Consider the following 23,907-nt stretch of genomic DNA (forward strand, 5'->3'; position numbering starts at 1 on the left):
GAGAGTTTTGAATGGCCATAAATGTTTCCTCTGTTTGCTGGAATTTGTTGTTTTCCTACAGAAATGCATGCACATAGCTGCCACAGGCTCCATCCTAGCACTCTAAGCATTATGAGAGGATATTCCAGTGCCCCAATAGACACGAGCAAACATTTTCTGCCCAAACAATTTTCACTAAAATAGTATGTAAATGCACATTCATTTCACTGAGTTGTTTGTACTGGGAGAGGAGGAGAAGGAAACAAAACACAATTCTGAAAAAGTTAAAGCATATTTTTCAATGTTTTCCAAATTAAAGTCTTCCTTTTTCAGTTTGAAGGGTTTCATGTCATCATTTTTTAAATCAGGCAAAAGTGATAGCATCTGCCAAAGTATGGAAGCTTATGCCTCTCTGAACCAGTCATTCTCAAAGGTGCCACTCTTTCTGCCTTCTGCCTAACATTTTTTAAACAAAAGCCTTTGATTCCCCCTGCTCCCCCCCCCCCCCCCCCCCCCCATTTTAAATGACTTTTCCTTTGGAAGTGTAAAAAAAAAAATAGGTTCACTTCAGGTCAAACAAAACATTTAACTTGGACAAAAGCAAATTGGCTTGGACTTTTCAGAACTGGAAGTAAACTGAAAAATCAGTTCTTTGTAAAGCCAACTGATCAGGATTCTAACTTCATGGAGGTATGTGCTCCTAGTTAGTTTGATGAACGAATGCTTATGCCTCTATCTTTGTACATAAATGATCTTTAGGAACCCTCCTTTTGTCCAGGGGTGGGGGAAAGGACAGTGGACTAAAATGCATATTTGGGGATGTTTCTCCATTTTTCTCTTGAGCCGCATGTTAAATGATGTTTATGTTAAATATGTTGCTGGACAGTTGTCTGCTACTTCTCTGTTGCTGCTACAGTTGTCTGGACTAGATAGTTGTCAGCTACTTCTCTGTTCCTCCCACACCACCAGGATGGAAAGGGATGGATGTTTATCTGTCCAAAAACATAAAACATAAAAGAAATAATAATCAGTGTTAAGAGAGAAGATGACAGAGTAGATAAATTACTCACTGAAACAGACTTGGTCTTAAGTCAGATAGCAAAGCTTATAGACTACTTTTCTTTTGCAGTTTATTTTGCTGACTAATTTGATCCTTTCTTTGAACAGAAGTGAAAAATTATTCAGTAAACTTACTTTTGTCTCTCCAAATACATATGAAAGAGTTGTCTCCTTTCTTTAAAGGAAAATGATATGAAGAATATAGGCAGAAATCAGTTCTCAGAAATCAGTTACTGGGCAGACTTAATTGAAATCAATATTTCTGAAAGGTTTGCTTGGCAAAAATTTTGATCTGACTTATGACTCCTTTTTTTTTTTTTAATTTAGGGAGCTAACGCTCTTGTTACCTACACTATTATCAGTGGTGCTGATGACAGTTTCCATATTGATCCCGAGTCTGGAGATCTGATAGCCACTAAACGTTTGGACAGAGAACGTCGCTCCAAATATTCCCTGCTGGTCCGTGCTGATGATGGTCTACAGTCCTCAGACATGAGAATAAACATTACTGTTAGTGATGTTAATGACCATACTCCAAAATTCTCCAAACCAGTTTATTCTTTTGACATACCAGAGGATACTACCCCAGGTAAGTAAAGAACAACCCTTTAATTTTCTAAAATTGTTGGTCTGCTATAGAGTTCATATAAACTCATATGAGCGAGCATTAATGTTGTCATTATTAAGATGTTCATTTTACTACTAGATAGTCATACAGCTTGTCTCATGTATGCAATCACTTCTTATGATTGAAGTGTAGAAGTTGACAGAGAGTTAACATTCAGAAGCTGAAATATAGGGCTTTTTAGCAGTGGCACCAATATAGTAAGTATCTGAAAATAATTCCATTACTTTGTTTTTCATAAATGCAAAGGTGTAGTTGAATGTTTCTTTAGAGGATCAAATTCTACTTTCTAGAAACCCTCTCTATGCTCTCTTTCAAGCACATCCCACTCAGTCATACCATAGTCATAGGCCTGAAAGTGGGACCCATTCCCCATTAATTCTCTTCTTTCTGAGGGCAAAGTAGGACAGTTCTGTTCTGTTTAGTGGAAGTAACCCATACTTTTCAGTGCCTTCTCATAGGGGAAAAGGAGTGGGGAAATGGACTGGTTTAGCCATTAGCAAGAAAAGGAATACTCCAGATACCCAAGCTAGTTGTCTGAGGGGGAAAAAAAAAAAACTACACAAAAAATGTTGAATGAGCTAGTTCTGTTTGGCTTGAAAAAAAAGGAGAGTATGTTGGGGGAAGAGGTATGATAGCAATTTTGAAATATTTGAAAGGCTGCCAGAAAGAAGAGGCAGAATAATTGTTTTCCTTTGCCACAGAAGGTGGGATGAAGAGCAATGAGTTTGAACTATAGCAAAGGATATATAGATCAAGTGTCAGGAAAAAAAAATGGCAAATCACAGAGGTATAGAGTACTGCATAAAAGTTAGGATCTGGTTGCTAAGGATTTCATAACAACTATTCTGTAAAGCAGGGGTGTCCAACCTATATCACAGGTGTCATAAGTGGCATGGGAAACCCCTGTGTGGCATGTGGCAGATTGAGGAGGGCATAGGCAACACAGTGGTAGATAGGGGAAAGACTAAAAAGCAAAACATCAGATCAGGTCGGGAGTACAGGGCAGAAAACAGAGCAGTGGATCAGGTATGGAAAAGGGATCAATAGTAGTGCAGGACTAATTTGTGGCATGCCTGCCAAAAAGGTTGACTCTTGCTGCTCTAAAAGAATGGAACTTACTTTGATTTTGAGGGTAGGGAGGAGTACCTCTACCAGGTACTCATACAAAGCTATGTTGCCTATATGGCTAAGGACAGACTTTCAAAATGCCTGAGCCTGAATTGATTCAATCTTTGCAGGTTAGTCTAACCTGAAAAGCTTGAACTGATTTAGAGGTGGATAGACATTCCCTTTTCATTCCAGAAATGCAGGCACATGCCTGCACTGGCTCAGGCTAGAAGCTGGGGGACGTTAAAGCAGCCCTCCCTCTCTTCCATAGTGCTGAGCTGGAGGGGTGGGGACAAAGCCATACCCCAGCAGGATGCTCTGATTAAGGAGGGGTTCCCCCCACCCTCTCCTGACCAGGAGGGAGCCAGCAGGGAGTTGATAACAGAGCATTGAGTTACACAACAGGGAGTTACACAAGGAGTTGTTAGCATTTATCACCCTATCAACAAAACAAAAGGATCTCTCATTAGTACAAGCTATTCTTAAACACCATTTTCCAAGGAAGGAATGGAGGAACATTACCACCTACCTATTGATTAGCTCCAAAAAGCCCTAAGTCGACACTGTCCTGTCTGCCTTTGTGCTGTCTCCCACAACATGGACCGTATCCAGCATGTGGTATGCTACCTAATGCTGAGGTGTCTGTGTAGGGCAGAGGGGAGGCAGTATCCCTGCCTGAGCAGAGAGTGGTGGGTGGGTGGGGTGGGGAGAATAGGGGGAAGCCAGGCAGATGCCTACAGTCTCTGCCAGAGCTGTAGCTAGGCAGCAGAGAGGAGGGGCCCACCCTCCTAGACTGGAGCAGAGAGCAGAGCCCTGCCCGGCAAAGCGTCTGGGATGCTGGAGGATTCTGATTTAACTTAGACCAGGTAAGGGTCTGGGACAGACATTGCATAAACCGGTTTGAGCCAAATCAGTTGTGTGATACTACATTCAACCAGGTTTATCTCAAACTGGTTTCAGCCATTTTCAGACTGACTTATGTGCACTGAACATCTGTTCTGTTAGGTTTAAACCAGTTTCTGATCACTTAAACTGGTTTATGTGTAATGTCTGTCCCTGGACTCTGTGTGTGTGTGTGTGTGTGTGTGTGTGTGTGTGTATACATATACACGTGCACACACACATGCACACGCACTGAATTACATTGTCCAGTGAGATGTTTAAGCATTTTAATTAATCTTTTTTAAAAAGTTAATTCAGATTAATTTTCCTTAGTGACTTCCTGAAAGTGAACACTTAACTTGGTACATCCTTGATTAGTTGGCTCAATTCAGACCGTCAGTATTGTTTTGTACAGTTTTAGGGGTTTTTTCATGGGGAGTTTAGTGTATGGAAAGTGAATATACACTGGGTTCCTGAACCTAATTCTAGGATTTTTTGTTTAATTTAAAAATATTTTACATAAAATAAAATATTCCAGTATTTCAGATTTACATTGTCGGCTACACACTGTTAACACAATAATTGCCAAATCGTGCCCTTTATTCAATTTGGTCTCTGTGCTTTGATGAGAACCGATTATATATTGAATGAAAAATTGTCATTTTTTACAACAATGAAAGAATGCTATGGCCTCTGGTAGCATGTAATTTAAAACAGAGGAATTGTATGTCCCATCCCAAACATTGAACCTCCTGCCGTGCCAGATTTGCATGGCACCAGACACAGTGTTTGGTCCAGAGCATAAAATATCTACTATCACAATTACACCACTGCTAAGTTGCCCCAGCGCGACTGTCCCTAGATGGGGGGCGGGGGGCAATCGGGGCAACTGCCCTGGGCCCTGTGCTTTGGGTGGCCCCACAGAGCTGGGCAGAGTAACGGCAGCATGAAGCTGGTCAGAGCGGTGGCTCCATGTCCAGCCGCTCTCTACCCACCCCCTGCTGCTACCACTGCCAATGGCGGCGACAGCTAGTTCAGGTCTGGGGCCCATGGGATCAAAGCAGGGGTGAGGCCCCACATGGGATGATTTGCCCCAGGCCCCGCACCCTGCTCAGGTTGCCTCTGGCCCCAAGATCAGGCAGGTGAGAGCTCTGTCCTGGACTCAGGACTTCCTCAACCCCCCTGCAAATTCCAGATCCTTGGCTGTTGGGGCTAGGCCCAACCATCAGGTTATTGTCAGACCCAGTTCTGACAGTCCCAGGTCCAGTTTGAGACCCAGGGCTGTCTGGAATGAGCCTGAGACTTAGCTGATTGTTGGACCCAGCCCCAGCAGTCCAGTTTGAGATCAAGGGCCATCGAGACCAGGTCCAGGAATCAGTTTGTTAGCCCAGCCTTGGGACAGTCCAGCTGCATATGTGATTTTTAGAAGTTCCAGGACACCAGGACTCTGAGATTGAGGAACCTCTTACATCCCAGGGTTCCTTGTTTCAGGAAGTCTAAAAATTGTGGATTCAGTCCTACTGCCTGCAGCCCAGCATTTTCAAGTGCTTTTCCTTGCAGCTGTGGAAGGGCCTGAATAGCAAGACAGAAAAGACTACTGGGCTCATGAACTGCCAGGTTCTCAGCAGCCAGAGTCCGTCAGTTCTTTCAACCAGGGAACATTGCAACTTACTTTCCTAGCAGCCAATTTTCAGCATTGGCACCAGGGTAGTCCCAGTCCTAATGCTGACCCCTGTTCATAAACCAAAGCTGACAATCAGTTGTCACAATTGGCATGGGAGAGCTACACACTCAGGTTATGGTGCATACAAATGAGCCACAAAGATGTGTACCAGGAACCTATCTGACAGTGGAAGCAATCCAAGAAGCTCTTCTTCTAAACATATGAAAATAGCATTGAGAGTTGCTGAGGCTGCCTCTAGTGCTGGATTCTGAGTTTTACTAAGCTTCAGTAAATTCTGATGGGAGTTACTCTACAAGTAGCTTATGTCATCTTACTTTTTTATTCAGCTCAGACCAGTTTACAGACTCAAATGGAGGAATAAAAAGTGATTCTGACTGTGTTAATTTGACACTCTCTCATGTGGTGAACAAATGGAACATCTCTGTGCCCCTCCAGTATAGGTATTATGACCATGATTTGCACTTCTGCAGATTGTATGAAGGTCCCTTGCATACCTTTCTAGCCCTACTCACTTCAGTAAAGCCAGTTATAATCTGACCCTTATTTATTCATAAAATGAAGTACTGCATTTGGAAGGATTACTATACATTTGGTAATCTAATCCAGTTTTAGGACAGCCTTTTAGCCAATTTACATGTAATCAGCAATGTACAAACATTAGGTAATCAAATATACAAAACTGAAACCAGAATGTTCAGCTTGATTACACAGACAAAATCATAGCACTAATGTTCATTTTGAAAATGAATAGTTTTAATTGTCATATTGTTCCAAAACAATTAAATTCGTTGTTGAAGCATGTTATTTATTTGATTCCATGGAAAAGCAATTAAATGATTTTCTGTCTTGGAAACAGAGTGATTAGTATTAAAAATAGTTAAATGCTGACACCCAGTTTCCAAACTTCAGTAAAGCAACTCAGCATTAATCAGAACAAGCAGTGGAAAAGTAAGTTCAATACAACAAATTCAGAGGAAATGGGACTTGTACTGCAGTAAGGACTACTTTAAAGATGGACCCCAACACATTTACACGTTCTCCAGAAGTTGTGGGGGATGGGACAGCACTTAATTAGAGCAGCTCCAAGAGCCTCTTTAATTAAAGCACCGCTGCATCTCGTGTATCAGCATCCCCACGCTTAAAAATGGCAGTGGGGCCACTTGAACTAAAGCTCATTGAATGAGGGATGCTGGTACACAAGATGTAGGAGGCTGCTGGAGCATAATTGCCATGCTCCAGCAGACTGAATTAAACAAGTCTGCTCCGACATGCTGTAATTACAGCACATCAGAGCAAGCATTCCACAAATCTACAGGCACCCAGGGTACTCGGTCAAGAGTCAAAAAAAAAAATCAAAAAAAAATCCCTTCTTACCTATTCATGCTTTATAGCCTCTGTGATTGTGTATAGGCACCTCTAGTGAGGGACCTTTGTTTCCTGCCCAGAATTATGCAGGTACTTAGGGTAATATTTAAAAAATTGAAACAGACTGTTTGTTAGACACTGAACAAACATTACAAATTTAAATCCTTCTTTAAAAAAAAAAAATGAACAAATACATTTTAATAAATACGTCATATTTATAAACCCTTGAGGGTAGGCTCTCTCTAGCATTAGAAGAAAATAGAATGGGAGAGAGTATTTTTCCATCTGAATTCTTTTTCAGCGTTCAAACATAATTCTATTTAACAAAGTAAGTATTCCTGCCCATGGTGCTACACACTAGAAGTGATTTAAAATAATCTATACATGAATAACCACCTACCTGGTAGTCTAGAAAACTTGCATGATACAAAATTCTAAGAAAAAAAAATCTGTGTGTGTGATTGGAAAGTTAGTGAAATTATAAGTGTAGTAGTTCCCCAACAATAAAATTTTAAAAGAATAATAAAAAAAAAACAAACCTTGCAATTTGCAAGTTTTTTTCCTAAATGAAGAGACCTGTTCCACAAAATTGCTTGGTTGAAGGTTCCATACATTATTTTATTTTCTTCCTCTTTTTTATAGGACTTCCTCATTCTTGCTGTCTAACAGAGTTCCTGTATTGTCTTGTATAGGTTCTTTAGTGGCAGCCATCTTAGCTACCGATGATGATTCTGGAGTAAATGGAGAAATCACATACACTGTGAGTGAAGATGATGAAGATGGCATTTTTTTCCTGAATCCAGTCACTGGAGTCTTTAATCTGACTCGCATATTGGACTATGAAATGCAGCAATATTACATTCTTACTGTCCGTGCAGAAGATGGAGGCGGTCAATACACTGCCATCAGAGTTTACTTCAACATATTAGATGTTAATGATAATCCACCGTTATTCAGTATGGTCTCATACAGTACATCCCTCGTGGAGGATCTACCTCCAGGATCTACAATCCTCAACTTTAATGTTACTGATGCAGATGATGGTATGTGCTTCCTTACATTCTTTAACTTCTCATAACACATGAATATTAGTTCGGTATTTAAACATTTGCTTATGGAGAGGCAATTAGTGGTAATTTTTTGCAGTGCAGTATGTAAATTATTATTTTTTGATGACTCATGTTTGAATGTTGGTTTGTTTCTTCCAGTGTTTTTATTTGCCAAAAGTGGAGAAGATATCAGAAATCTGTGTGTGTACCCACTTAGACACACATGTGTTGAAGTACTTTAAGTATAGTGCATACTTACAATATCGAATATGAAAAAAAATTAAGCATGTAACCCCTTTTGGGACAGTGTGTGAGTGTGTAGCTGAGGTAACTCAGTTTCCCCAACAGTACAACAGCTTAACAATAGAGTACAAACGAGTCTGATTTATTTACACCCATAGGAGTTAGAACAGTGATCTGTAATAACCCATAAAATCATGCATGGAAACCTGACAACAAAATTACCTCCTTAACAGGGCAACCTAAAACCCTGACCCCAAACAGTCCCAGAAGGACCTTTCAAAGGGAGACTCTTCACCTTGCACGCAGCCCAAGCTGTACCAGATGGTGCAAGGACTTCCACTACTTTACAACCACACTGACTGGACTGACTTCTGCAGACTTTTCAGCACAAGTTCCACAGGTCCAGTTCCACAGCAACAGTCAATTTAACTCTTCATTTTGGGTCTCCTTTGTAGGGAAGGAGATCTCCTCCCAGCTGTAATCAAACCATGCACAATACAGAGCCCCCAGAGAGTGTGTGGTTCCAGCTGAATCCTGGGAGCTGCATGTGGTGACATGGAGCTGGCTCAGCCCTCTGGCATGTACCTTCGAGCCAGATCAGGCTGGCTCTGTGCCAGCACATGGGGCTCCCAGCACTGCAGGTGAGATCTGCGTACCATTAAGCCAGGCCAGTTCTGTGCCTCCACATGGGGCTTTCAGCAGTCCAAGAGGGGGAGCCGCACGTGGAGGCATGGACCGGAAGCCGCAGGGAGTTGCATGCCATTGGGCCAGGCAGCCTCTGCGCTGTCACGTAGGGCTCCTACACAGACCCCTGACCCAACAAACCCCCCACCACACCACTTCACACACACCCCCACAAATCCCAACCCCCACACAATATACAAGAGTAAGACTTTATTTTGAGTTATCATGCAATCACCTCTATATACACTAAGCAAACACATGTAAATCAAGACAAAGATATTTTTTTAAATAAAATGAAAATATATTGTAGTAGATGTTTGATTTTTATTATACGATGTGTTTTTTCTCTGGTTCCAAGATGGCAAACCCCCCTTCCAAAAAGAGTACTTCTGTGGGCAATCGGGTGGGAGGGTTAAACTTCCAGTGGCAATGGTCAGGGGTGAGACTTCTGGTCCCAAGATGGTGATCAGGTGGTGGGGCACCTGTCAAGGGGCAGGGCTACCTCTTTCAGCCCTTGACAGCTCATCAGAAGTCATTAAGTAGCCCTCCAGCTGAAATATTGCTCCCCCCCAGTTTAACCCTTCACAACTTATGGGCAGGAGTTACAAACCATTTTATCCATATTATGGTTTTTAAGTACATCTACATATTCTAGCTGTTTTGTTTTTCTTTTTCTCTTAACATTTCAAGTATATTCTAAAACAGTCACTACAAGAAAGAATTCAGGTGAGACCCCCATAGATAGTTATAGCAGCAGACCCATAACTATATGCTGTACAGGTGCTTTAAAAATCTACAGATTACCAGTAGAGGAGTTCAAGAAAAGGTTTGAATAAAGCAGAAGGAAATGCCTCCTTAAGGGTTTTATCCTTGGATTATTTTACACCATAATAAGAGAATTTCGGGGTGACAACCAGTTGGGATTTGAAAATAATAAATCAGGATAAATTGCCTGGCAAATTGAGAGAAAGGCCAGGATTTCTTCAGGTGATTTCTTTTATTGGTCCAGCTATGTAACTGGGATATAGTTTGAAAGGCTTTCAAATGCAAGACATTCTTTGACAGCACATTAACAATTTGTTGTATAGTTTATGCCTACAATTTCTAACGAGGATTGATTTTTAAAGTATTTTATACACATAATATGTAATGCAGGTTTTAAATTGAGGGGGGTTTTTTTGATATCTCATAGACAGATAGCCTTATATCTTCTCTGATAGAGAGCACTTATGTCACATTGAATTCTTTGTGATATAGGCATCTGCTAAAATGCTTCCCTGAATCCACACTTGCACAAACATGACTCAGGTTGGTTGGGATTTTTTCAGCAAAACAATTTTTTCATCAGAAAATAATGATTGGTCAAAACAGAATCTTTTTGTAGGAGCATTCCAATTTTTATACAGCTTTTATTGGAAAAACTTTTTTCGGCTCAAAATGTAGATCCCGATCAAAATCAGAGGGAGTAAAAATGAGAAAAATATCTATCCACCCTTGAAATAACTGGTTGTCTACTTCTATAACTGGCCTAACAACCCAGTTGTTGACAGTTTTGGAGTGGGTCTCCCTCAGATTCTTTCCAGTTCTTTCTTTCCCTCAGTATTTATTTTTGTTGAGTTTTTTTTTTTTGTCATCATTTGGAAATCATGAAGGTTTTTTGTGTGTATTTTTTTTTGCAAAAAGCCTAAGTTCCTGGGTTTCTCCTCTTGTGGAATGGGAAAATGTTTGAAATCTCAAATGAGTTCATTACAGGAAAATAGTTTGCCCAGTCAGTTCTGTACATCTCTCCCACTGAAATCCATAAAGTTCTAGTAGACTAAACCCCTAGAAGGACTATCAAGCAATTCTGGTGTATAATGTTTCGTTTCAGATTCCCTGTAAATGTATTTGACAATTTTAATATCACTTAAACCTTGCAGACCTTATTGTCCATTGTTTGCATTTGTTACATCTCTGTAGTACAGATATAAATGCTTCCAGATCATAATGAAGCATAACATTGCACAAATTGAGCAGACTTTTATACCAATGGAAACTGAGTGTCAAGTGCAAGGCAGTAAAAAAGTCAAAGCAATATCTTGCCTTTTATATTTTATAGTAAGTTTATTTTCCCAACAGTCGAGATTTTAAAATTACTATAGGATATACTGCTTTACATAGACATGCTGCAGGCTGACTTGTATTGGACCATCTCTAACCTGAGCAAAAGTTACAAGCTATTTGTGATGCCATTTCAATCTTGAAACCTAAAGATTGAATCCATCATCTAAACGAGGGTAAAAGTTACTACTCTGTATCTCTATAAATAGCCTATAGATTATGATCTGAATGGGACTTTTTTGGGAAATTGTCTGATTATTTATGTTAAATTATAGGAAGACTGCTACAGTCATGAAAGGGACATTGTTTTATATCAGGCTACATCCGTGAATCTAAGATAAATGCTAATAAAAGCTGAAAAATCCTGAAACAGCAAAATACTCCCATTGTCATTTTCCTGTTTGACACACCTCTTGGGAAACAATAGTTGTTTACGTCAGTTTGAGTTGTTCTGTATACAAAGGCATAGTAAGTATAAATGGGAATGCCATGCAGCTTTCAAGCATTTACAATAGGGTAAAAAACTCCAGTTTCCTCAAATATTTAGGCATCGATTACAGGGGGCGATTTTTTTTCCCCATAAGAAATGAATAAAAAAAAAAAAAAAAAAAGATTTTAAATTGTAAAACCAGTAATTTTGGAAGATACCAAGACACTCTTCACTATTTGATCTTGTAAGAAGTCGAAGAATGAACACTCTTGAGAGAAAAACTTACAGTCAAAGTATTGCAGGAGTAACTATTCATGCCCATGCCCTTGTATGTGCTTATTTCAGGGGAGCAGGCTTCTCAGCAGAATTGACAAGTGAGAATTTTAAAGGTTTAATAGAATTGTATGCCTCTGTGTGCATCCATACATCAATAAATGTGAAGCAATAAACTCCAGAGCAGTTCGTGGTGGAGTAAATACTCCTAGGTGCAGCATCTACATGTGTGCCTGGGACAGCAGCAATTTTAGCTAGGTTAGAGCAGGCTTGGGCTGGCAGAGGGAACAGGGGGTCGGTTCTGGGTCCTGGATCAGTGTTGGACCTAGTTCTAGGTCCTGGGTTAGTGTTGGACCCAGTTCTGGGTCCAACAGCAGTGGTGCTGGGTGGCAGAGAGGCTGGTTCAGGCATGAGGATCCTGGAAGTGCAGAGCTGTGTGGCTAGGCTGAAGGTAGGAGTCAACTCAGCCAGCCAGGAGCCAAACTGGGCACAATTTATGACTGTGGTCAGCATTTACATGTGTGTTTAATTGCAGTTAATTACCCCTAAGTAAGATAGTACTGTCCCTGAGAGTACAGTCTTACTGTGGCATAAATTAGTTTACTGCAGCCTAATACCATGTGTAGATGGTGACACTTTACTCCACAGCCAATTAGTCTACACTCAAGTAAAGAACATGCGTAGACACAGCCTCTGGGTCTCGGGTGTAGCAAAGTTTTAGAAAACAAAGGAAAACCCCTGTGGTCCAATACATCTTAATCTCATCATCATTAATCAAAGTAGCAGAGGGAGCCCCTCTATTTTGGAAGCCTGATTTGTAATAATGAGGGGGAGTGAAAGAGGTCCCCATCTCCCACTTCTTTTTTTTTTTTCCCAGTTACTGTAAGAGTGATTGACAATGGCAAGTTTTTCATTGATTCCAGTATGGCCACAAAAGCAAATGTACAACTTAAAGCGTAGGCATACGTTTTTTGCATAGTCGAGACGCAAGAGATGGAAAGTTATAGTAGTTCATCTATTTTAACAAGAAAGGTACTAATAAAAACTCAGCTATAATAGGATCATCACCTAGAAATGGAATGGCAAGCTTAATAAAAATGTCATAAATTGGGAGAAGAATAGCAACTGTTGAAAGCAGAATGTGATTATGACTAGCGTCAGAAATAAAAAAAGTATATGGATAAAATATTGCAAATATATTGTACATAGAACAAGTAATAAAACGGACATGAGAAAAAAGTAAAAACAAAAGCCCAGTAATAAAATGTAAGTAGAAGATTCTTGTTTGTTTTTAAATGTCTTCTCTTTCTTTAGGGTCCAATATTTTACTCATCAAGTCAATGGCAAAACTCCTATCGTCTTAGATATGAGTAGGATTTCCAGCTGATGAATTTGGTAACTTAAGTTTTAATGAGGTGCTGAGAACCTCAAGAACATTTTCATTAGTAGTGTTAGTCATGTTAAAAGCAAGATAAATTTATAATATCGTAGTACTGGCCTAGCATTTCACTTGTTCAAAGTGAATTACAAACATGTATTCATTTATTTATCTGAATAGAGTAATCTTTTCTGAATGTCATTTAAATGTATTCTTTTTTCATGTTTCCTTTTAAAAGAATGATTTAGAGTTTTATTCCATTGAGAATAAAAATAGAAATGATTAATATGTTGTTTACAGGAATCATTTTTATTTCTTAAGAACTCAGTTGGAGGAGAAAATAAACTGCTGAGTAAAATTGGCAGAAAATACCAAGTAACAAGACATTTAAATGTCCAGCTTCAGATTATGCGGAGTTGAAAAAGAAATATTTAGAGAAGGCCTGGTATTCTATAAAAATCCATTAATTCTAATTCATAACAATTATGGCCAAAAAAAAAGTATAGGATTTCAAAATTATTTATTTAATGTTTTATGGTTTCAGTGTTTAATTCAGAGGCCAGACAGGAAAAAATAGATCTCAGATTGCCATTTGAAGGAATAATACAAATATTCAAAATAAGCTCTGGGTTTCAATTTGTCAACATACATTTTTTGGAAGTATACCATGCCTAAGGCTTCTTAGCATCATTGTTGAGCCTCAAAATGTATTTTACTTACTTGAACTCTAGATTTTTCTGTGGCAGTAATTGACAAAGTTATATTGCACTGATGAGATAAGGGTTGTTCATTTGATATTTTTTTTATTTTTGTTCCATATACAAAATAAGAACTTCCATTTATTGGGTCAGACTACATATCTATCCAGCCCAGTATCCTGTCTCACACAAGAACAAAGAGTGGATGCTGATGAAAAATGCCATGTCCAGAATTTCCTACCACCTGCTTTTCTCCCAACCTTTGTTTCCAGCATTCAAAAGTTTAGGAAATTTTGAGTCAGTCTGTACCCCCTTGCAGCCATGTGTAGTACCCACTGATGGAACATTCTTCATTGAATCTGTCTAATTTCCTCTTAAAAGGAGTTAAATTTCACATCTTGCTGCAAGAAGTTCTACAAGTTTTTTCCCCCATGTGAAAAAACTCCCTTTTGTTACTGTAGCAGGATGGCATCCTAGGGGTCACCGTGCTCTCCCCAGTGCCCCCTTACAGTGCCAAGCTGCCTGAAGGGCACCCTCTATTCTCACCCGCCACATCTTTGATGTTATATATATTATAGGGAGGCGGCCTTTTCATCCTCTTGGACATGGTTCTCTTGCTGTACACTGGCCCCGTTTCTGTAATGGGTGTTCCAGTACACCCCAGCCTTATGGGCTATGCGTGGCTCCAACCACCCCTTTACCACACCCCAAGCCTTGCTGATGTAACAGAAATTGTTCAGTCTCGCTCTGTGCCTCACTGGTGCCTGGACTTTCCACAGTCTTGTCTCACTCTGTGCCCCACTGGCGCTTGGGCTCTCCACAGTCCTGTCTCACCCTGTACCCCACTGATGCACTGGCTCTTCACAGTCTTGTCTCACTTTATGCCTTGTCTCGCACTGTGCCTCACCGGGCGCTCGAGCTCTCTGCAGCCCTGTCTCACACTGCGCCTCACTGGGTGCAGCACACTCCCAATGCTGCCCCCTTTCTGGCACTCGGAGTCGGCACACTCCCAATGCTGCCCTTTTCTGGCTTTTGTTGGTTGCTGCCCCCTTCTCTGGGGCTTCTCAAATTGCTGCCCCCTTCTCTGGGGTTGGGGTCCCTATGCTACCGTGGGTTCCTTATGAGGCCTCCTTCATCCCCTTATAGCCTCACGCAAGCCACCGGTTTTAAACAGCAAAATACAAAACACAAGCCCCTAGGCTATAACATAAACCTAAGCCATCTGGCTCCTACATTCTTCCCACCACACCAGGGGTGCTCCATCTTTCCCCAATCTCAGGCTGTACCTGTAGTCTGTCCTCTCTCCTCCGTTTGTTCTGGGCAAGCTCCTTTCCCCTTGGCTGCTGGCAGGAAACTGCCACCCTGGTCCCAGCCCTGGGGTTTAAATGGGAGCCAGGCCCTGCCCCTTCCTGTCAGTTGACCACTAGGAGGTGTGGATCACTGGCTCCTTCTGGTTGCCTTAGGAACCGGCACCTGAGTAGTTATCCTGGCACTACAAGTAGCAGGCATCTTAGTGCCCTGCTACAGTTACCTACTACCTGATAATTTCATTTTATTTCCCGATTCTAATATTGAGAAAGACAGAAAATAAGTCTCTATTTACTTTCTCTGCATCATTTATTATTTGTAACCTTCTGTCATGTCCCCCTTCAAGCTGAAATGCCTTAGCCTGTTTGGTCTGTCTTCATATGGAAGCCCTTTGATACCTCTCTGATCATCTATGTTGTTCTTCTCTGTACCTAGTTCTGTATTATTTTTGAGAAGGGGGGATGAAAAGGTACATCAGTAAACATTTTCAGTTTATAAATATTTTGTCAAGACTTAACTAACTGTATACGTGGTGGCATCTGAGTAAAGCTGTTGATTTGACAAAATATAATATGTAACTATAATTTGTCCATATTTAATCACAGACAATAGAAAATAGGATGTGCTTCTCCTACATGTGAATGCATTATACATACATGTAATGATTTTCCCATTTATTATTTTGAATAGTATTCTTACAAATTCATAATCCTACCAGGCATCATATATACATCTAGATCAATGAGACCTGAATTATAGTTTTATTTTTGTTTTTCAGGCCCTAACTCTCAATTGTCCTACAGTATTGCATCAGGAGACAGCTTGGGCCAATTTAATATTGACAAGGATGGAATTCTAAGCATCAAGAAGATTTTGGATCGGGAAAGTCAATCCTTTTATAGTCTTATTGTTCAAGTTCATGACATGGCTTCTCTCCCAGCTTCCAGATTTACAAGCACAGCTCAAGTTTCAATAATTCTACTGGATGTGAATGACAACCCTCCCAACTTCATCTCTCCAAAACTGACCTACATTCCAGAAAACACTCCAATAGATACCATTGTTTTCAAAGCCCAAGCAACAGATCCAGACAGTGGCCCAAACAGCTATATTGAATATACTCTTCAGAGACCTTTAGGAAACAAATTCAGCATTGGCACTATTGATGGTGAAGTAAGGCTCACTGGGGAGCTTGATAGAGAAGCAGTTTCTAATTATACCTTGACTGTGGTAGCTACTGACAAAGGTCAGCCATCTCTGTCATCTTCTACAGATGTAGTTGTAATTGTTCTTGATATTAATGATAATAATCCTCTCTTTGCACAAAAGCAATATAAAGTAGAGGTTGATGAAAACACGCTGACAGGAACAGATCTGATCCAGGTGTTTGCTACAGATGGAGATGAAGGGACAAATGGGCAGGTTCGCTATACCATCATCAGTGGAAATACCAATAATGAGTTTAGGATTGACTCTGTTACTGGAGTGATAACAGTTGCCAAGCCTTTGGACCGAGAGAAGGAACCCTCCTACACTTTGACTGTTCAGTCATCTGATCGTGGAAGTAGCCCGAGGACTGATACCACTACTGTCAATATCGTGCTGATGGACATTAATGATTTTATTCCTACATTTGAACTTTCTCCCTACTCTGTGAATGTCCCTGAGAATTTAGAGACACTTCCAAAAGTTATTCTACAGGTCAGTACATTTAGAGACAACATACTGTACTTCTTCAAAATGTAAAGAATTCTGAAATGTTGTAAAATTTAAGAATAGCTTTCGTGAATACAAAAGAACATACTATGTTGTTCTTTGTATAGTTGCCCAAATGCTTATTTCCTTTTTTATCCACACAGTCAGATCTTAGGGGTCCACTCTATCCCCTCTGTGCCTGCTTCCTTCGCCACAAATTCCTTCAGTCTGTCCTTTTCAGACTTCCTCTTTAATATGTGGGGTGAAGCATTGTGACAGTTAAAGGAGAGTCATTAAATGTACATAGACAGTAGCAGGTTTTAGGGTGGGTATGCTGTGGGTTTTATTAAACCTATAAGTTGGATCCAAATTTGATTTTGATAATACTTTCACATTGAGGGAAAAAGAACAAATAATTATATATTTATTTTAAGGCATCATTTAAAAGCCACTTCCCATTGCTTTATAACTAGTATCTAACAGACTTCCACGCATTTTGGTTTTTTGCCAAATAGCATATTTTCTGTTTCCATTAAATGCTTTCCACACAAAAAGATTTCACTGGCACATACGTGTACACCCATCAGTTATTGCTATGTCTTCTGAAGGGCTTATTTTATTTTTGTAGGTTGTAGCACGGGATGATGACCAAGGTCTAAATAGCAAACTTACATACATTCTTATTAGTGGAAATGAAGATGGAGCCTTTACTCTCTCAGCCACTGGAGAACTCCGCTTGGTAAAGAGCCTTGATCGAGAGACAAAAGAGAAGTATGTCTTGCTGATCACAGCTGCTGATTCAGGTAAATCAAATGCACAATCTCATTAGGTGTTTGTTTGTTTTTTAACTGGCTTTGTAGATATATATTAGATACCAATTTATAGCTTGTATTTGTTAAATGTACAGGCCAACAATTTCAGTCTTTATTGTGATATCTTTTATTGGACCAGCTATGCAGTTGGGATAAAGTCAGGCAAGCTTTTGAATGCAAGACTTTTTTCCACAGGCCCTATGATCATTTGAAAGGTTTTCTAACTTTATTCCAACTGCATGGACCCTAAGAAACTCCTTGCCCCTTACATAATTTCTAGACTATCATAGCTACAATGTCACTTTTACATTACCAAGTCTTTATTGCATTATGCACTCAAATTCAAATTTCGATATTTCATGTTAAATTCAGGCCCAGGCAGTGCTGTGTTCTTAAATAGGCTGGATGTGCAAGAGAAAGAAAGTAGTATATTTTCTCCTATCCCAAATTTGCAGAGAGCAGTTGGGATGGGCTGAATTTATATTTGTAATACATTGGACCTGACTTTGTACAGGATGTCTCATGCATTAGGTGACAGAGCAAGGGGTGTGAGATATTGGAGAAGAGGGGGGCATGAAGGGAATCTTGCCCCACAGCAGTGTATCTAAGATCCAGTGTCTCCAATGGCTGTTTTTAGAAGTCTACATCTTCTGTCTGCCTAGCAGCACTGGCTCATTGGAAAGGCGATATAGAAGAGAAGATTTGCCACACCAGAACAAGTATAGTTATGATAGTACAGTTAACTTATTCAGATTTACTTGTTTTAATAATTTATAAGCAGTTATACTCACTAATACGTAGAAAGCGTACAGGGCCTTTGCAAAAATAGTAGCACACTATACTAGTTCAGTGTTAAATCTGTATATATTATGCTGATTGTTGCTAATTAAAGCTGGTCTTCTTTCTGCCTGTTTTTAATACTTCTAGGCCCAGTTGTTTTCTTTATCAATAACAAAAAGAAATGTCAATTGCATTTGCAAAGTCTTCAATGTAAATTAATACTATTAATTGTTTCATAATACTATGAAGCACATTAAAGATTTAGACAAAAGTGTTTAAAGGACCATGTTCTGCTTCCATTGAAGTCATTGTCAAAACTTCCCTTGATTTTGATTTTGCTGAGAGCAGGATATAGGACACAATAGTAGTAAACACGCAAACTATAAACACTTACAAACACTTCTAGTTTAGCTCAAGTGAAATTCTGAGAGATCCCTGTCCTATTTAATTTCTGTGCAGGAAGTCAAGGCATTGCAGAATACTAAGAAACATAGTTTTATCAAGTCTTCTTAAAACATATCGTTTATTGCAAAACTTCTAGGTACAAAGAGTCAAAGTTATAAATGCTAGGCATTTCATTGATTTTTTTTTTTAAGTTTTTATATTGCTTTAATATCTGTGGTATATGTGTCTGTGTGTGTGTTGTTATGGACTTCTGGCAATGAAGGTAGAAAATGCCATTCCATGGGGAAAAGCCTTTCTGAATAAGGAAATTTATTAAAGAAAAATTGTTGTAACTCATTATTTTGAGTGAATTAATTTGGTAAAAATATTCAAAACGTAATAAAGCAGGTTACCAAATGTTAAAAAGGTATTTCAAGTCATAACATAAACTTGGCAAAATACTGTCCTTGTCTAAACAAGGATTTATTTAATGAAAAAAAGCAGGTCTTGCAATACATCTATTTGATGGCCATGACACTATGATTAAATCTGTAACCAAGTTGCTTTGAATGTCATTTTTAAGACCAGTAATATAAATGCAGAAATATATCCTTTTTGGAACTGGAGTGGGGATTCCTAATTCCCAGCCTGAAGTAGCTCTGTCTCTTTGAAGGGTTTTGTTTTATGTCTGTTAGGTTTCACTTCTGCTTTTTAGCTTGGTTCCAAAAGTAAGGATTAAGTACAGTGAGATTTAAGTAAGAAAAACAGATAATGATTCTTTGTTAGAAATTGTTACATGGCAAAATTATGAAGAAAACTGTCTTTCTGAAATTATCCTCATCCATGTTACCTTTGGATAAGGAAAAGTTTTATTGTTTAGACTATACATTTTCTTTGTTTGTTTTTTATTAACAGCTAAAAATAATCTTTTTTATTGTTTTTAGAAAGTCAGGCAACCTTCTCACTTAACATGGTGCATCTTACATCCAGATGAAAAAAAAAAATTGAAAATCTATGGATAGTCCATCAAAATTCTGGATGTCCAGGTCTTTTTTCCTCCTCACAGCACATCCATGTAGTGCTTATGTTCTATATAAACCCAGCAGCATTCATAAATATAAACACTGAGGGGTTCTTAACCTAGCCTTGTACTATCTTGTTAATGGCCCTTCGACATAACCATGTGATTTATACTTGTGTCAAAGTTTATTACAAGCATAATGTGTGTGGTTTTACCTTTTACTAATGTTATATAGCATATGGGTCAATCTAGTGACATGAGTGGTATTCCTTAGCCCCAAAAGTCATAGCTAACCCATATGGCTAAGTACAACTGTTCAAAAAGCCCTTGATGGAAGCATTCTAACTAAGCACTTTACTTAAAGCACTGTAAGTCAGAGCACAGGCAAACTGAATAGACTTTCACTGTTCATGGGGCAGGGGGAATCAGAGCCTGCCTGTACAGGCCACTGAGGGCATTCCCACACACCTCCCAGGAGGCTGCTAGAGTGGCTCCTCCCTCCAGCGCCCCCCCCCCCCCCAGCTGGTGACTTTCAGCAGTGGCTGAGGGGAGAGGGAACCCGGACCCCTTTGTCCACAGCCCAGCATGTTGCAGAGCCAGGGCTGCCGTGGTGAGAGAGACCCCAAACTCATTCAGCCATGGCTCCCCCAGCCAGGCAGCTCTTACAGCCAGCTGCGGAGGAATGCAGAGGAAAGGGGGCTGGGGTCTGTGTCCTTCCAGCAGACCCAGCCATGTGGCACGCCATTGCCTGGCCAGGGCTGCTGCAGGGACAGAGACCCCCTGACCTCATAGCAGTGTGCTATGGGGCTGGGGTGGCTGCGGGGAGGGAAACTCCCCTCCCCCTTCCCCACAGTCCCCTGCTGGCTGCAGCTCACTGCTGACCTTAAGGAGGATGCAGGGCTGGGATCAGAGGCTGTCACTGACTTGGGTCACTGACAGCCAAGGGGTCAGGGCTGGCCCAGTGCTGGGGCATAGCAAAAAAGCTCCGTCTGAGGCTAGAGCAAAACCCTGTGCAATGCCGCCTGGGATAGCAGAGATCACGCTCTAACCCACACTGGGATCTGGTACAGACATCTAACAGAAAGTGCTTTAGTCTAATACCTCATCCACTGATGGTTATTTTAGAGTGTGATCCACCATTTTTAAAGCACTCTAAGAGCCATAAACATTTGTTCAGTTATAGCTTTAGAGCGCTTTCTGCATGCTTAAAGCCTGATAGATATAACACATGTACCTAGCCTCTGACTGGCAGATTCCACACTGAATACATGCTAGGTCTTGTATAAGGTATCTGGAGAATATATTGCTTGGGAAGGCATGCTAGTCCTGTTGGTAGGAGATTTGAAGATGCTGTATATGAACCTTCCAGTAGCTTTCCCAAGGACACTATCTGTCTCTGACCTGCATGGTCAGAATGCTGTACAGCAGGCCTGCTGAGCTATTAATATGCAGAAGCCCCTTGCAATACTTCTTGGGGTCCCAAAATCAAAATGTATCCACAGGGTACAAATGGCGTGACTGAACTTGGGTATGTATGTATAGTGCTTCATTGTACTATGTATAAAGCCCTGCATACGCTGTGATTCAGATTATGAATCCCTTACCCTTGCAAATAGTATCTTGTTGGGAGAAGGTGTTAGTTTCGTAGGACTGCAAGATTAGGCCTTAATGAACATTTGGTGCTACATTAATCCCTTGGGCACTGTTCCATATGCAGCATAATATAGGCCACTAAGGAACAGCATAGACAAGGCCACTCAGAAAAGCCCACTTCTTTCCTGCTCTACTTTTTCTCTTTTAGTGAGTAGTTATCTGCTAATATCTAACAAAGCTACTTGCCCTCCAATGTTCATCTATATTCTAGTTCAGCTGCTGTAATGCATTCACTGCTGGGGTGGACCCACAATTGCATTTACTTTCCATCCTTCTTAATCCACTCCCTGCTCATCAAACCTTGGAGGCAATTGTGGCTAAGGAAGAACATCTATGAAGATATGTTTTGGCTCCCCTGTATGGATACAGGTGTATCCATACACTTGTATGGATACATAGGCTAGACCAGGGGGATCAGCAACCTGTAGTTTAAAGGCTGGAAGAGATCGGATCCAGTATGTGGTAGCAGGGATCAGCATCATGTGGCAGCCGGGCACTTTCTCTACTCTGTCATACATCTCTCTGCCACATGACCTGTTCATTGTTCCCTGTGCCGTCAATGGCTGCCTTTGCTATTCTTGCTCTGTTTCTGAGAGCTGTTTGTTCTCTTACCATACTACTGCATCCTGTGCTTAGCCTAACCAGCAAATTAGGGGTCTACCTACTGTTGTGGGTGACAGAAATTGGTAGCAATTGATGGTGACAGTAAGTGGTAGCTGCAGTTAAATGGCATGAGAGCAGCCCTTGGTACAAAACAGGGAGAGCTGGGGCAGTGCAGAGGGTGCCAGATCTCAAGAAGTAGCCATATCTAAAGCAGCAGCCCACTGTTATTAAAGGTTGCCAACCCCTTTGCTAGACCATAGTCTGGCATTTCAGAAATGACCAGTTGAACATAAGATTTCTGGAAGTATTCCTCAATACAATCGTAATGGCCCCTGAAAGCAAGAGCCATCTCCAGTGTTGCTAACACCTTCCTTGGCTCCAGTTACTCTTATATTAGCTCAGTGGGAGCTCCTCCATTAATACAGATCAGGCTGCAAGAGCAGCTTGTGAAAGGATATTGTCTCTTTGCTCTCAATCACTTGGTTACTATTCCATTCCAGAAGACGTAGCATTACATTAATAGATACAATCACAAAAAAAAAAGATATTTAAATAGAGAGCAAGTTTCTGCGCTGTTGGTGAAAAGAGGTCAGAGAGGAATTAGTAACAAATAGTCATAAAATAGCAAATATTTGTTTCTTTCCATATGCTTTCATTGACATCCCAGCATTGTCCCACGAGGATCTGAAAGTGGTAGGGAGCTCCCCCTGTTCCAGTTCCTTTCAGGGCTTTAATTATTTCCATCATAGCTCAGTGGAAGTGCCATGGGCTTTTTCAAAGCACCATTAGTGGAAAGGCTCTCTGAAATAAGGAATGAAATTAGGTTCCAATCAAGGGCTTTATTAAGTGGAGAAACTTTTCAGAGAAAGGTCTTTCTGAATAATTCCTGCAGTATTCATCTGAAACAATATTTCATAATTGGTAATTAAAGGAGATGTAAAAGACCTGCACACTTGCATCTTTTTGCACTACTGAAACTGTACATAGCATTGTAGAATGAGCCTTAATTTTAATCATACAATAAATTAGATGTTTTGTAAATTTCTTGAATATAGCCTTACCTAAATATAGCAAGGGTAGAAGGCCATTTAGCTCTAAAAAGAAAAGAAAGGAATGTCTATACTAGTAAAGAATACCACAGTGTTTTCTATTTTGGGATGGGTCAGAATCTAGAGGACAATATTCCGTTGAAATGAAAGAAAGACGTGAATTTATAAAGATAGCAAAGCATAAGCAAAGAGCAGGTTTAGTTAGCCATGGGAATGTTTTAATAAGACCAAAAAGTAAAAAGCTGCTACATTATTTGTCCCCAGGGCACATGGTGATACTAAAATGACCACTGCTCAAGATAAAATACATTCTGACAAAAGTTATTTATTACTGGTTTTAGCTTTTCTCAGGAGTCAAAACACTGCTCTACCTAGTTGCTGGATCTTTGTGAGACTTAGGACCTAGACACATACCTGCACAGATCATGGCAATTCTGGGCATGTGCAAAATGCAAAACTGCAGACACCAAAGGGCCTTCCTAGTCCAAAAGGACTATGCCTATCAAGTTTAGAAGCCTGCAAAGTTGGGATGAGCCATTGACTGATGTCTTTTTGGGTTCACAAGTCTTTATTGCATTATACACTAAAATTCAAATTTAGATATGTTATATTCAGGCCTAGGCAGTGCTGTTTTCTTAAATAGTCTGGATGTGCAAGAGAAAGAAATAATCATATTGTCTCCCATCCCAAATGTGTAGAGAGCAGTTGGGATGGGTTGAATTTATATTTGTTATATAGTTGTATAAAGTCCATATATATATATATATTTGCCCCTAAAGTAGGATTTAGGTGGAATATATATATGGATCTGACACTATGTCTATGATGTTTTTTAGCAATTTAAATTCTTACTTGATTAATGGGTATTCAGGGCTATTAGTGCTGAGTGCTCACAAGGAACATTCAGCACCTTCCAGGTTTGAAGGTGGTTTGAATTATTCCTTTAATTGAGGAATAAAATGCAATTCACCCCCAAAATCCCCTCAATTCCAAATGAAAGGGTTCCTTTCTAGCATGTCACCATTTGGTATGTGTGAATGCAT

General features: G+C 40.1%; 1 protein-coding gene across 1 annotated transcript in view; it reads left to right on the forward strand.

Moving 5' to 3' along the window:
• FAT4 (FAT atypical cadherin 4) overlaps positions 1-23,907 on the forward strand; it is a 234,083-nt gene that overhangs the window by 127,946 nt on the left and 82,230 nt on the right. The window contains exons 3-6 of the mRNA XM_014596206.3: positions 1,366-1,627; positions 7,397-7,747; positions 15,646-16,568; positions 17,191-17,365. Of these exons, the coding sequence (XP_014451692.3) occupies positions 1,366-1,627; positions 7,397-7,747; positions 15,646-16,568; positions 17,191-17,365 (1,711 nt within the window). The remainder of the gene's footprint in view (positions 1-1,365; positions 1,628-7,396; positions 7,748-15,645; positions 16,569-17,190; positions 17,366-23,907) is intronic.

This window comes from Alligator mississippiensis, chromosome 2 (genome assembly GCF_030867095.1).
Source record: "Alligator mississippiensis isolate rAllMis1 chromosome 2, rAllMis1, whole genome shotgun sequence".
NCBI classification, from domain to species: Eukaryota; Metazoa; Chordata; order Crocodylia; family Alligatoridae; genus Alligator; species Alligator mississippiensis.